Source organism: Nicotiana tabacum, chromosome 13 (genome assembly GCF_000715075.1).
Source record: "Nicotiana tabacum cultivar K326 chromosome 13, ASM71507v2, whole genome shotgun sequence".
NCBI lineage: Eukaryota > Viridiplantae > Streptophyta > Magnoliopsida > Solanales > Solanaceae > Nicotiana > Nicotiana tabacum.
The window spans coordinates 17,705,986-17,720,552 of NC_134092.1; the positions used below are offsets into that span (position 1 = coordinate 17,705,986).

At 38.0% G+C, this 14,567-nt stretch overlaps 1 protein-coding gene across 1 annotated transcript; it reads left to right on the forward strand.

The window, feature by feature from the left end:
- Positions 1 to 4,975: 4,975 nt before the first annotated feature.
- Positions 4,976 to 13,624, forward strand: LOC107827679 (late blight resistance protein R1-A-like). Its single transcript, XM_075228647.1, has 5 exons — positions 4,976 to 6,146; positions 6,201 to 6,638; positions 6,757 to 7,580; positions 7,664 to 7,890; positions 13,507 to 13,624. The coding sequence occupies exons 1-5, from the start codon at positions 4,976 to 4,978 to the stop codon at positions 13,622 to 13,624; spliced, it is 2,778 nt and encodes a 925-aa protein (XP_075084748.1).
- The last annotated feature ends 943 nt before the right edge of the window (positions 13,625 to 14,567 follow it).

Here is a 14,567-nt window from a genome sequence, read left to right on the forward strand (position 1 = left end):
AAAGTAAGAAATATGCAAGTAGCAATGAAGAACGAGAATGTACATAAGAATATCAGTAACAGACTAGGCAGAAAGCGTAGAGGTAATGACAACGATTAGGTAAAGGAATGTAACTTCAACTAACTAGCATGGTGAAGGCATGAAGATATATATGACAAATAAGGAAGCGAACACATGTTCTTTATAAGTTAACAAGTAGAGACATGAACAACTAACATGGAAGAAGGCCTATACTTAAGTGCAACAAAACAGATAACATGGATGCAATCATAACAGTAGAAAGTCGGCATAATATTGGCAAGTTAAGCAAATAGAAGGCATGGTAACACGACAATAATTGTGATAGAGGATAAAGATAGAACAGTAACGAAAAATCACATAAGAACCATGAACACGAAAATAACAACTCAAAGTAAAGACATGAAGATATCTGCAAGAAAAGGATATCACAACATAATACATGTCTCTCGTCCTCACTTGCACCGAAACACCCTTCGTGTCATGAACTCACCATAACATGAAAGTGTAGTGATATAAATGCAATGGCAAGGCATCACCCTTCGTACTTTTACTCACATAACATGGAACGAGATCACCCTTCGTGCTTTTACTCACAATGAAATGGCACGACATCACCCTTCCTGCTTTTACTCTCAATAATATGGCACGACATCACCCTTCATGCTTTTACTCTTAATCACATGGCACGTCATCACCCTTCGTGCTTTACACTCTCCTCACATGATAATGTAAATACAATGGCACAACATCACCCTTCGTACTTTACACTCTTGCTCACCAAGCATATGTATAACAATGACAACAAGGCAAGGAACATAAATAACATCAAGGAGAGTGTTTAAACGGATAATCCAAAATAATCTTAATCACAAATTTCCAAGACAACAATGGTTCCATAAACCAGCAAGAACCTTATTTTTCAGGTATTTCCACAAATCTCACGAATAATCTACAACCAAGCATAGAATCTAGTATCTCAGGAATGTCGGCCGTAGCAATGTAATAATGAGTACGCATAGTGATGACCGACTTAAACACATCAATGTATCCTCAGGATTCCATCAAATTTGATCAAGTCATAATGAACTAAATCTTAGGTTCCAACATTTAATACTATATTCTTAGTACCTAGGAATCAAGTGAGGTATGAGGCAAGAAGATCACGTGAATGTACAAGATACAATTTATAACATAATTACCCCCGAGCATGGTTAACCCTGGCATATGCATATATGCTCATCACCTCATATATGTATCACCCCCGCATGTAGCAAACAATGTCAAATAGTAGTGAAAATTCCCTCAACAAAGCTAGGCAAGACACTTACTTCAATTCGGCTAATTAAATACTCAATTTAGCTTTTTCTTTACAAGATCCACTTCCGCACGGCTCAATTTATCCAAAGACGACTTAAATATATCATACAATGCAAGGGAAAATAATTTTAATTAATAAAGCTGTGATTTTTATTCAATTTCTAAAAAGTCAATAAAAGTCAACTCCCGGACCCACCCGGTCAAAACTCGGGTCCAAGGGTAGGTCTTGACTTCCCATAGCCTTACGAGTGAAAAATATGTATTTTGTTTCCAAATCCGAGTCCTATTCGACTCTCAAATCCCAAATTTCCATTTTTCAAAGTTTTGACAAAATTCCCAAATTTTTCCCTATATATCTTTTGAATTTGATATTGAATCTTGTGTAAAATCATGAAATAGTATTGAGAATTGATTAGAGACACTTACCTAATGAGTTGGTATGAAAATCCCTTCACAAAATCACCTCACATCGAAGATAGAGTTCAAAATATATCAAAATTAAGCTAAGTCTCGGAATTCTCAGCACTTAGCAGGTTGCAGATAACGCATCTGTGATAGGGGGTTCACAAATGCGACCCTCGCAAATGCGGATAATATATCACAAATGCGAAAAAGTAGCCTTCATGTCAAGGTCGCATTTGTGACATAATACTTCGCAAATGTGAAGTCCAATACTTCGAAAAAACGGCAGGGTCCCTCGCAAATGCGGACAACCACACGTCGCAAATGCGAATCTTCCCCAACAACCAAATTTTTGCAAATGCGGTGGCTTCTTCGCAATTGCGACTGTCACATTTGCGACAAATACATCGCAAATACGATGACACGTGAACCAGAACTCAAACTTTGAACAAAAACAATCCGAAACTCACCCGAGCCCCCGAGGCTTCAAACCAAACACCCACACGAGTCTAAAAATATAACACGAACTCGTTCGAGCAATCCAAACATCAAAATAACCTCTAAAATCACGAATCGGACTCCAAAATGCATGAAAATCAAAGAAAACATCAATAACTTCTAGAATCATAGCCAAACATCCGAATCATATCAAATCAACTCCAAATGGCGCCAAATCTTGCAGACAAGTTCTATATGACGAAATGAACCTACTCGGAGCTTCAACTCATGCATTACAACCTCGAAACAACGAATCTCTCCTCAAGTCAAAATCAATGAACTTTGAAACTTCAACTTCTACAACCAATGCCGAAACCTATCGAAACACGTCCGATTGGCCTCAAAATTTGCACACACATCACATTTGACATTACGGACCTATTCCAACTTCCGGAATCCGAATCCGACCCCGATATCAAAAATTCCGTTCCCAGTCAAACTTTCCAAAATTCAACTTACGCCATTTCCGTACAAATTCGACTACGGAGCTCCAAATTACAATCCGTATGCGCTCCTAAGTCCAAAATCACCCATCGAAGCTAACGGAACCCACGAAACTCCATTCCGAGATCCAATGCTAAAAGGTCAAACTTGGTCAACTCTTCCAACTCAAAGCTTAAATCTTGAAGTTCATTCTTCCAAATCAATTCTGGATAACTTGAAAACCAACACCAATGACTTACGGAAATCATAATACATCATGCGGAGATACTCGAGCCTCAAACTACTAAAAAAAGGTACAAATGCTCAAAACGACCAGTCAGGCCGTTATGGTGGAGTTAGTGGTGCCGCTGGAACAGTGAGGTATCTAGATGATCATTTTGTAAGTTAGAGTGTTCAAATGACAAAGTAGGGACAAGTTGAGGTGCCTACTTGTGCACACCTAAAGTTGGAGGTGCATACTTGCTAGCAGAGGCCAAGTTTGAGGGCATGTTTATGTATTGTGCCTAGTTATAATTAGGAAGATGACGGGTGTTTGCTACCTTTGCTTGTTACCTCTCTTCATCTCTCCCTACAAAAAATGGTTTAAGAAATTCTGTACTAAATCATCCAAGTGCATACCTGTAAAGTAATCTTTCAATAGAATACAAGCTTTTCCAATGCACGAGTAACCAACTCGTTTGTGGATGGATAGATCTGTAGAAACTCGATGGTGCGAAAGTTCAAAAGGATAAATTGGAAAACCCTTTTTCTTTTTCACTGTCGAATTTGGGTCACCCTTATTTTGGGTACATAACATATACAAAGCAAACCATCTTTCTTTGACATGCTTGCTTTATTGCTTTGTGATATGGGCTGTAACTACAGGATCAACAATATTTAGCATATTCGGTAGTAAAAATAGTACGCGCTAGCCAGTTTTCGGACTAGTAATTGAAAAATATATAGCCAGCGTTTATGGAGTCATTGAAAAATAATCGCTGTTTTGCTGAAACATGGAAAGTTATAGCATAATATGCTGAATTATGGAGTTCCTGCGTATAAACTTCCAGCATATTATGTTGAAACTCCAGCACACAGAAAGTTCCAACATAATATGCGCGATTATGGAGCCCCTGCCTATAAACTTCCAGCATTTTATGATGGAACTCCAACACATTATAAATTCCAACATATTATGGTGGAAACTTATATGTAAAAAATTATAACTCCAACATATTATGTTGGAATACTTCCAGATTTTTAAGAGTATTTTTGTTCAGATTTTATTTTTACATGATAAGTGATCTTTACATGATAAGTGGATAAATTTCGATTACTTTAAACGGTAGGACTATTTCTGATTTTGTCCTGGTAGGCTATTTTGGAGAAAGCCCTCTACATTTAAGTTAGCTGCCTATTAATTTAGAGAAAAATTTGTTATGGTAAATATGTTGCTTTGATACAACATTTGGCCTTTTGGCAGATGCCATGTGCTGTACTTCGCAAGGACATTGTCAATCTTCTGGATTTCATAGAAAGGTTAAGGAATGGTGGAGATCAAATTGCTCTTGACATGGATGAAATTGAAAAGCTGGCAGTCCAACTGACATTTATGTCGACAGTTTTCCAGCTTAGTTATTTCGTTTCGGATTGTTTTAATGCTGAAATATCTTGCATAGCATATGAGGTTCATGATCTGGTTCACTCACTTTTTCATCGGGATGGAGATGACATTCTGGTTAAATTAAAGGATCATGTCGTTCCTCTCCTGGAAAATATCCAGAGTTATATAATCAGCTCACATCATCACTTTGAATCAAGTGCCACCATGACTGAGAATCAGTTGGTTGAACTTTTGGACACCGTCCTCGTGAATCTCCATTATCTACCCAAGTGCTGTATTGAGTGGTTTTTCCCATTGACGACTCAGTATGAGCTTCTTCAGAAGGTATGTGGCAATTTAAGAGATTTCTACGGGCTGAAAGTAAATGGTTACGTTGAGCATGAGACAATTGAACATATCTTGCTATATATTCAACATATGCCTGAGATAGTTGGACACTTCTGTTTTTTTATTCTGGCTTATCAATTTGATATAATTGATGAACCTGATAAAATACTTGAAGTACCTCTAGTCAATTCTTTGCTGACTCACTTACTTGTGAAGATTATTCCTGTTGAACTAGATGTTATGTACATATCTTTTACACATTTGATAGCTTCAAAGTCAGCAGAAGTTGGATGCTTCATTATGTAGCTCCTAGAATCTTCTCGAGACATTCTTAGAGAATATCTGATTCATCTGCAGGACCACATGGTTAATGTTATTACTGCAAACACTTTAGCTCGAAACATTCATGTCACGATAGAGTTCCTATTGATTATTCTTACCGATGTGGCCAAGGGCGTTATTCATCAAGACAAATTGTTTGGTCTCTTGGTATGCGTTGTAGCATTTACCAAGGAGGTTTCCATTCTTTTTTGCATGTTTGAAGAGATCTCAATGCATGAAGAGAATATAAATGAAACAAGTTGTGCAAGTCTAGACTTGCTGGAAAATATTAAACTCTTGAAGGAAGATCTCAAACATGTTTTCTTGAAAGCCCCAGAAGACTCATCTCAACGTTGCTTTCCCATCAGTGATGGACCTCTCTTCATGACTCTTCTACTCAAAAACTTAAATGACTTGCTCAATTCCAATGCTTACTCAGTTGCTTTGATACAACAAGAAATTGAGTTGGTGAAAGAAGACATAGAATTCATAAGATTGTTCTTCGGAAATGTTGAGCAAGAATTGAATAGTGATCTTTGGACTCGTGTTCTAGATGTGGCATATGAGGCAGAACATGCCAATAATTCAATTCTTCTGAGAGATCATGGTCTCTTGCACCTTATCTTCTTACTTCCCGATACTATAGAAAAGATCAAACTGATCAAAGAAGAGGTATCAGAGAAGATCTTCAAGAATAGAGGTCTTATTGTCGCAAACTCTTCCAACAAGTCAGCTGAAAGCAAGTCATCAAAAAAGCTTAGACAAATAACTGTAGGTTTTGAGGAGGAAACAATCCTGATAATTAGGCAGCTCACTAGTGGACCATCAGAGCTAGACGTCATTTCGATCATTGGTATGCCGGGTTCCGGTAAAACTACTCTAGCTTATAAAGTATACAATGATAAGTCAATTATTAGTCATTTCGACATTCGTGCATGGTGCACAGTCGACCAAGGGTATGACATGAAAAAGATGTTGCAGAAAATTTATAATCAAGTCACTGGTTCGAATAAGAAATTCAGTGAGGATTTTGATGTTTATGATGAGCTTCGAAGAAAGCTATATGGAAGGAGGTACCTTATCGTCTTGGATGACTTGTGGGATACTGTAGCATGGGATGAGCTAACAGTGCCTTTTCAGGAACTTCAGAAAGGAAGTAGAATTATTTTAACAAGTCGGAAAAAGGAAGTGGCTTTGCATGGAAAACGCCACAGTGATCCTCTTAATCTTCGATTGCTATGACCAAAAGAAAGTTGGGGGTTATTAGAGAAAAGGGTATTCGAAAAAGAAGAATGTTGCCCTGAGGAACTATTGGATGTTGGAGAAAAAATAGCACGAAAGTGTGATGGGCTTCCTTTGGTACTTGATCTGATCGGTGGAGTCATTGCAAGCAAGGAAAAGGAAAAGGCTTTGTGGCTTGAAGTTTTACATAATTTGAAATCCTTTATTTTTAAGGATGAAGAGGAAGTGATGAAGGTAATACAATTAAGTTATGACAATTTATCAGATCACTTAAAGCCGTGCTTGCTTCACCTTGCGAGATATCCAAAGGACGAAAATATTAAAATCTCTAAATTGAAACATCTGTGGAGTGCCGAAGGACTTGTTGTACATACTGATATGAAGAGTGTGGAAGAAGTACTGGAGGTTTATGTGGGCGAGTTAATTTCCAGTAGCTTGGTAATAGATTTCAATATGATAGATGGCGAGTACCCTGTTTGCCGAATTCATGATCTTGTGCATGAGTTTTGTTCCATAAAATCTAGAAAGGAAAAGTTGTTTTACTTGATAAGTTCAAGTTCTTCTTCTTTCTTCTTCTTCAGATCTGATGCCACGTGGTCTAACCATACATTATGATCATTCGGATGAAAATCTTGTCCTGCGCAATCTAGAAAAGAAAATTCCTTATGTTAAACACCTCCTTTCTTTGGAGGCATATGGGAGGGACACTCATCTTTCCTACAACTTTCACCTAAGACACTTGAGGCTTCTTAAAAGGTTGGAGCTGCACGAAATATGGTTGACATATTCTTTGCTGAATGAAATAGGCATGCTTGTTCATTTGAGATGCTTAATCATTCACACGAAAGCAGAAGCTCTCCCTCCGTCATTTTCAAATCTCTGGAATCTTGAAACTCTGATGGTGTATAACTTCAGATCAACCATGGTACTATCACCTACTATCTGGAGTCTTGCAAAGCTACGACATTTGAGGATCATGACTTGTTCTGTCTTTGATTTGTACATTGACGAACCAACAGTGTTAGAAGAGGACTCAAAGTTGGAAAATTTGAGAGAATTATACGGGCTCACCCTTTCCCATTCGGAGGACACAGAGGATATTTTCAAAAGGTTTCCCAATCTTCGAAGCCTTGAATTCTCGATATTTGAGGAACCATTGGATTGTTCAGTAGAGCAGATTTGTTTTCCAAGATTGGATGTCCTTAATGAGCTTGAAAAAGTTTCCGCAACTTTTCATTGTGCTTCGTCCATGGAACATACACAACAGTTTGATTTTCACTTCCCTGCGAGCTTGAAAAAATTGGAGTTGACGAGGTTTAATCTAACATCCGATTCACTGTCAAGAATTGCGAGATCACTACCCAACCTTCAAAACCTGATTCTACAATACGTAATCATCCAGGGGGTAAAGAATGGAACATGGAAGAAGTCACCTTTGAGAATCTCAAATCGCTAGGATTGCTTGAGGTGTCCTTTTCTAAATGGCAGGTTGGAGAGGAATTCTTTCCTGTGCTCGAGGAATTAAAAATATATAGCTGTTATGAACTTAAGGAGATCCCGGACAGTTTTGGAGATATTGCTTCATTAGAGTCTATCTCACTGATCCGCAACACTCAACTAAAAGATTCAGCCCTAAAGATAAAGGAATATGTTGCAGAAATGACGGGAGAAGACAAGCTTGAGGTAAACTGCAGCTCGTGGGAGAGAAGCTTAAGGTAAAGTGCAGCTTGTGAGTTATTGCACGAAATGATGGATCGATCCTCAGACTTTTATGCCTTTTCTTCTAGCTGTGAGTATGATTAAGTTCTTTCGTACACTTGAGTTCCTTTTATATATATTTTTTCCAATGACTTTAACTTGTATAATCTTCTTTGCACAGCGTCTATAAAGGTTGATATACCATTTACTTTGGCCTGCACATCAACCTGTTGAGGCTTCAATTGATGGATTGATCCTCAGACGATCCATCAATTTCTTTTTTTTTTCCTTTGTTGGCGAGTAAAGGTCCTTATAGACAGCAAAATTATCCTAAAAACAAAAGTATCCTTTATGTTCCAAATTCGATCTATTTTTCTTAAAAGTAAAAAAAAACTCTGTATATTATGATTCTTCTATTATTTTCGTCACTTTAGAATACAGAATATCCTAGGCTAAATCATACAGCTTTTTCTTATGTGGTTTGGGAACATTTGATGCCTTTACCAGATGACATATTTGTTGCGGAAGCCAAATGTATATAGTGTGAATGAGTCACAACTATTATACCAAAAATTATGACAACCACTAAATAATAAACAAGACAATAAGACAACAATAAAAGAATACCAGAATTTACGAGGTTCGGCCAATTTTGCCTACTTCCTCGGACACAATCAATATTTTATTCCACTCTAAAATTACAAGTGAAATAATACTAAAGAGAGAAGATACAAATGCCTTAAGAAGATAAAAGGCAAATGTGAGGTGTATTTAAATCCTAAACATTAGGCCTCCTTTTATAGGGTGAAATTTTCATTCAAAATTGTCATCCACCGATGTGGTACTTTTGCCAATTTCAACAAATCTCTACCTTGGCAAAATTCCACATCTTCAATTTTCTCTCAATAACAAATTTTGGTTGTGTCTTCATCTTCAATCTTTAGTGTTCAACAATGTTGATCAAATCCAAACAATGTTGAAACTTGACCGCAGTCACCACTTTTGTCAGCATATCAGCAGGGTTCTCCGTAGTATGAATTTTCTTCACCGTGACTCCACCTTCTTCTATGATTTCTCGTACGAAATGATACCGAACATCAATGTGCTTCGTCCTTGCATGATAAACTTGGTTCTTCGCTAATTGAATAGCACTTTGACTATCACAAAAAATTGTAATATTTTTTTGTTCAATACCAAGCTCCTTTAGCAACCCCTGAAGCCAAATTGCCTCCTTCACAGCCTCTGTAATAGCCATGTACTCTGCCTCTGTTGTAGACAAAGTAACTGTTGACTGCAAAGTAGACTTCCAACTAACTGGTGCCTTTGCAAAAGTAAACACATAACCAGTAGTTGACCTTCGTTTGTCCAGATCACCCGCAAAATCTGAGTCACAATATCCAACTACAGACCGATTGCCTTCCTGCTCAAAAACTAACCCAACATCTACAGTACTATGAATATACCGTAGAATCCATTTCACAGCTTGCCAATGCTCCTTTCCTGGATTATGCATATATCTGCTAATAACTCCAACGGCTTGTGAAATGTCAGGTCTCGTACAAACCATTGCATACATCAAGCTACCAACAGCATTTGCGTATGGTACCCTTGATATATACTCCTGTTCAGTTTCATCCTTTGGCGACATAGTAGTACTTAGCTTAAAATGGGGAGCAAGTGGCGTACTAATTGGATTAGTCTTCTTATCTATGTCAAAACGCTGTAGTACTCTCTTCAAATATTCTTTCTGAGATAAACAGAGTTTCTTTGAACGTCTATCTCTTATTATCTCCATGCCAAGAATTTTCTTTGCCTCACCCAGATCCTTCATCTCAAACTCCTCCTTCAGTTGAATCTTCAACTTATCAATTTCTTCCGAATTCTTGGAAGTTATCAATATATCATCAACATATAGGAGAAGATATACAAAGGAACCATCATTAAGTTTGCGCAAATACACACAATGATCGTATTTGCTTATCTTGTACCCTTGCCGCAACATAAACTTGTCAAATCGCTTGTACCATTGTCTAGAAGATTGTTTCAATCCGTACAACGATTTTTCAAGTTTGCATACCATATTTTCTTTTCCAGCAACTTTGAATCCTTCTGGCTGAGTCATGTAGATTTTCTCCTCCAAGTTTTCATGTAAAAACGCAGTTTTTACATCCATCTGAACTAGTTCCAAATCCAACTGTGCTACCAAAGCCAACATAATTCTAATGGAGGAATGTTTTACAACTGGAGAAAATACTTCATTGTAATCAATTCCCTCCTTTTGAGCATATCCTTTGGCCACCAATCTTGCTTTGTAGTGAACATCTTCTTGGTTAGGAAATCTTTCTTTCTTTGCAAATACCCATTTGCACCCAATTGCTTTCTTTCCCTTCGGGAGATTGGCCAATTTCCATGTATGATTCTGATGAAGGGACTGCATTTCTTCATTCATGGCAATCCTCCACTTATCTTCTTCTGAACTTTGGATTGCGTCTTTATAAGTGGTAGGAACACCATCAGTTACAATTGAGGTTGCACAAGCAACTGTCTCTATGAGACGAACAGGTTTCGTTATTGTCCTTTTTGGCTTGCTGGTTGCTATTGATTCAAGTTGTTGTCGAGGTTCCTGAGTTGGAATCTCCCTTTCTACTGGCTCTTCTTCCAGAGGGTAATCTTCATGAGTTTCCTCCTCTGCTTCTTGTGTAGGAAAAATAAATTTTCCCTCAAACTCCACCTGCTTTGATGCACCACCAGTTTGTTTGACATCTTCAACTGTCACCTTATCTGTTATGGCAGATTCATCAAAGGTAACATCTCTGCTGAATATAATATTCCTTGTCTCTGGACACCATAAGCGGTATCCTTTGACTCCAGAAGTAATCCCCATAAATATAGCCTTCTTTGCTCTCGGATCCAATTTTGACTCTTTCACATAATAGTATGCAATTGAGCCAAACACGTGCAAAGAGTCATAATCTACAGCAGGTTTTCCATACCATTTTTCAAATGGTGTCTTGCCATCAATAGCAGCAGATGGTAGACGATTAATGAGGTGGCATGCATATGTAATTGCCTCAGCCCGCCCAAGCCAGCATTGGACAACATACACCGTACCTTCTTCAGTAAAGTCCGGTTCATACGTTCTGCCACTCCATTTTGTTGTGGTGTATGTCTGACAGTGAAGTGTCGGACGATGCCATCATTTTCACAGACCTTATTGAAATGATCATTTTTGTATTCACCTCCATTGTCTGTGCGAATACACTTGATCCTCCTGCCTGTTTGATTCTCCACCATCGTTTTCCATTTGAGAAAAATTTCCAACACTTCATCTTTCCTCTTCATTGTATACACCCATACTCTTCGGAAAAAATCATCAACAAAGGTTACAAAATAGTGCTTCCTACCCAATGAAGGTGTTTTGGAAGCACCCCAAACATCAGAGTGTACATAATCCAAAATGCCTTTAGTATTATGGATCGCTGTACCAAATTTAACCCTTGTCTGTTTTCCTTTGACACAATACTCGCAAAACTCCAAGTTGCAAGTCTTTACGCCTTTTAACAATCCTTGATTAGATAAAGCTTTCAAGGATTTCCCTCCAGCATGTCCCAAGCGCATGTGCCATAGCCTGGTTGCTTCTGCCTCTTTGTCATCACTGGATGTCACTGTTGTTGTCCCAATAACTGTGCTACCACGATAGCAGTACATGTTATTGTTCTTCCGATTGGCCTTCATTACCACTAGTGCACCGGAGCATATTCTCATCACTCTATTTTCTGCAATAATTTTGAACCCTTTTGATTCTAGGGCTCCCACAGAGATGAGATTCTTCTTCAAACCCGGTACATATCGAACATCTGTTAATGTTCTGATCATTTCATCATGGCTCCTTAATCTTATTGAACCAATGCCATATGAGGTAAGAGGGCTGTTATCTGCTGTGTGGATGACTCGATATTCTCCTTCTTGAAAATTCACGAATCAGTCCTTATTGGGACATATATGATAGCTACAAGCCGAGTCCATCAACCATATGTCTGATGATGTTGATAACTCTGTTGTAACTAATGAGAAGTCTGAATCATCACAATCAACTACATTTGAATCCATAATGGCCTTTCCATTGTTATGTCTGGCCTTATTCTTCAACTTCGGACAGACTTTCTTCCAGTGCCCCTTTTCTCGACAAAAGGCACATTCATCTTTGCTGGGTCTAGATCTCGACTTGGATCTTCCCTTCTTAGTCCTCGTTTGATTTTGAGGACGACCCCTCACAATTAGTTCTTCTCCTTCTCCGCCCTTCTGTTTTTCTCCCTTTCTTTGTTCATAGCTGTACAAAGCCGAACAAACTTCTCTGAGAGAAATTTCGTAATTTCCATGGAGTAGAGTAGTTTCAAGGTGCTCGTACTCATTAGGAAGTGACCCCAACAACATCAAGGCCAAGTCACCATCATCAAAAGTTGCATCCATATTTTGCAAATCTGTGACCAACTTATTGAAACTGGTGATATGTTCATTCATTGTGGTACCGGGAACATAGGTGAAGCAAAACAGTCTCTTCTTCATGTACAATTTATTTTGACTGTTTTTCTTCAAAAATTTATCCTCCAGTGCTTTCCATAATTTACTTGCAGAAGTTTCCTTTGTGTATGGATATTTCTGCTCTCTAGCAAGGTAGGATCGAATGGTACCGCAAGCAACACGATTAATAATTTTCCAATCTTCTTCTCCAATAACATCTGGCTTCTTTTCTTCAATGGCAAGATCTAGCCCTTGTTGAAAAAGAACATCTAGAACCTCGCCTTGCCACATCCCAAAATGTCCTGACCCGTCAAAAATTTCTACCGCAAATTTCGCATTTGACACAATTCTTGTCATAAGCAAAGATGCCAACGATGACGTATTATTGACACTTGATGTAGATTCTTCTTGTTTACTGTCTCCCATTTTGACACAAATATTATTTAGTAGCTGACGACACAAATCAAGATTATTTCCTTTCTGGTGTGGAAGATCAGACTAAGCTGCAACCACAGAGCATACTCAGACAGAACCTTGACTCAGTTACCAAGATAGATCTTTTCTGATGTGGAAGATCAGACTATGCTGCAACCACAGAGCATACTTAGACAGTACCTTGGCTCTGATACCAATTGTTGTGGAAGCCAAATGTATATAGTGTGAATGAGTCACAACTACTATACCAAAAATTATGACAACCACTAAATAATAAACAAGACAATAAGACAACAATAAAAGAACACCAGAATTTACGAGGTTCGGCCAATTTTGCCTACTTCCTCGGACACAATCAATATTTTATTCCACTCTAAAATTACAAGTGAAATAATACTAAAGAGAGAAGATACAAATGCCTTAAGAAGATAAAAGGCAAATGAGAGGTGTATTTAAATCCTAAACATTAGGCCTCCTTTTATGGGGTGAAATTTTCATTCAAAATTGTCAACCACCGATGTGGTACTTTTGCCAATTTCAACCATATTAACCTATTTGTGATAACCATTCCATCAACTTGTGACTCTTCTGTTTAAATATGAAATTATGAAAGAGGTTCTCACTTCTGAGATCTGATGTAGTAGATTCTTCTAAAGCTTGCGACTGTTGTGTTGCAGCTGTAAACTTCAGCTACAGCAGAGCACGAAACTAGCAAATTCCAATATCATCTTTCTATTGGCAGATGCTTATTTCAAATGTGCTATAACAACAGCAAGCAATCATTCTGATAATTAGCAGTGAGCTAGTCATTTCTAGCTATTATTGAGTTTGATAGATCAATAACCCAATTTGGAAGTGCGCGCATATAATGGTAGTTTGCATATAATACAAGGATCATCATAATCATCTAGCTGCCCCAATTTTTCACAAGCCAAGTCTGAATTCCCCTGATAAAAGGGCAGCCCAGTGCACTAGCTTCCGCTATGCGCGAGGTCCAGAGAATGGCCGAACCACAAGGATTTATTGTATGCAGCATTACCCTACATTTCTGCAAGAGGCTGATTCCACGGCTCGATCCCGTGACCTTCTGGTCACATGGCAGTAACTTTACCGGTTATATACGCCAATGCTCCCTTCAAGTCTGAAGTCCCTTATACAGAACTATAATCATCTAGCTGTTCCAATATTCTTCACAATTAATTGGTCTCGTCTGCACCAGAAGTATATAGTTCCTATAAGGAAACTAACAAGAAATGATCTATGATTTATCATTTTGGTCCAAGATTCTAATAATCACAAAGTTTCATCAACTTATTGATTGAAGATCAGTATCTGTTGTCTTTATTTTTACATAGTTAGATAGGAAGCGGGAACCTAATTACCTAACTGAATAGTAGATTTAACACTATAGTTTAACCTCATGACTGCTACACAATTTGTGCAAGAGCAAGCTACTATCCTTTTTGCCTCACATACATTGCAATTGATACAAGAACCTAATTGAATAATAGATGTTACATAGGATTTCAAGTTCTAACCTTTTAACCAATGGATTTTTCGTGCAAGAAGAAGCTTTGTCCCTTTTGCCTCACATCACATGCATAGCAATTGATACATGATCTAATTGGAATTCTAAACCGTCTAACTATCCTTTCAGGACGAAGCTTATGTTCTTTTTGCCTCACATACATAACAATTGATACGGGATGTCAATAAGGCTAGACTATTTTGTATTCTT

Bases quoted from the DNA above. Each gene is read 5' to 3' on its own strand.
- LOC107827679 (XM_075228647.1), top strand. From the start codon at position 4,976: ATGGTTAATGTTATTACTGCAAACACTTTAGCTCGAAACATTCATGTC. The intron at 6,639-6,756 runs GCGAGTACCCTG...CTTCTTCTTCAG, and splicing joins AGATTTCAATATGATAGATG to ATCTGATGCCACGTGGTCTA. The intron at 7,581-7,663 runs GTAAAGAATGGA...TCTAAATGGCAG, and splicing joins AATACGTAATCATCCAGGGG to GTTGGAGAGGAATTCTTTCC.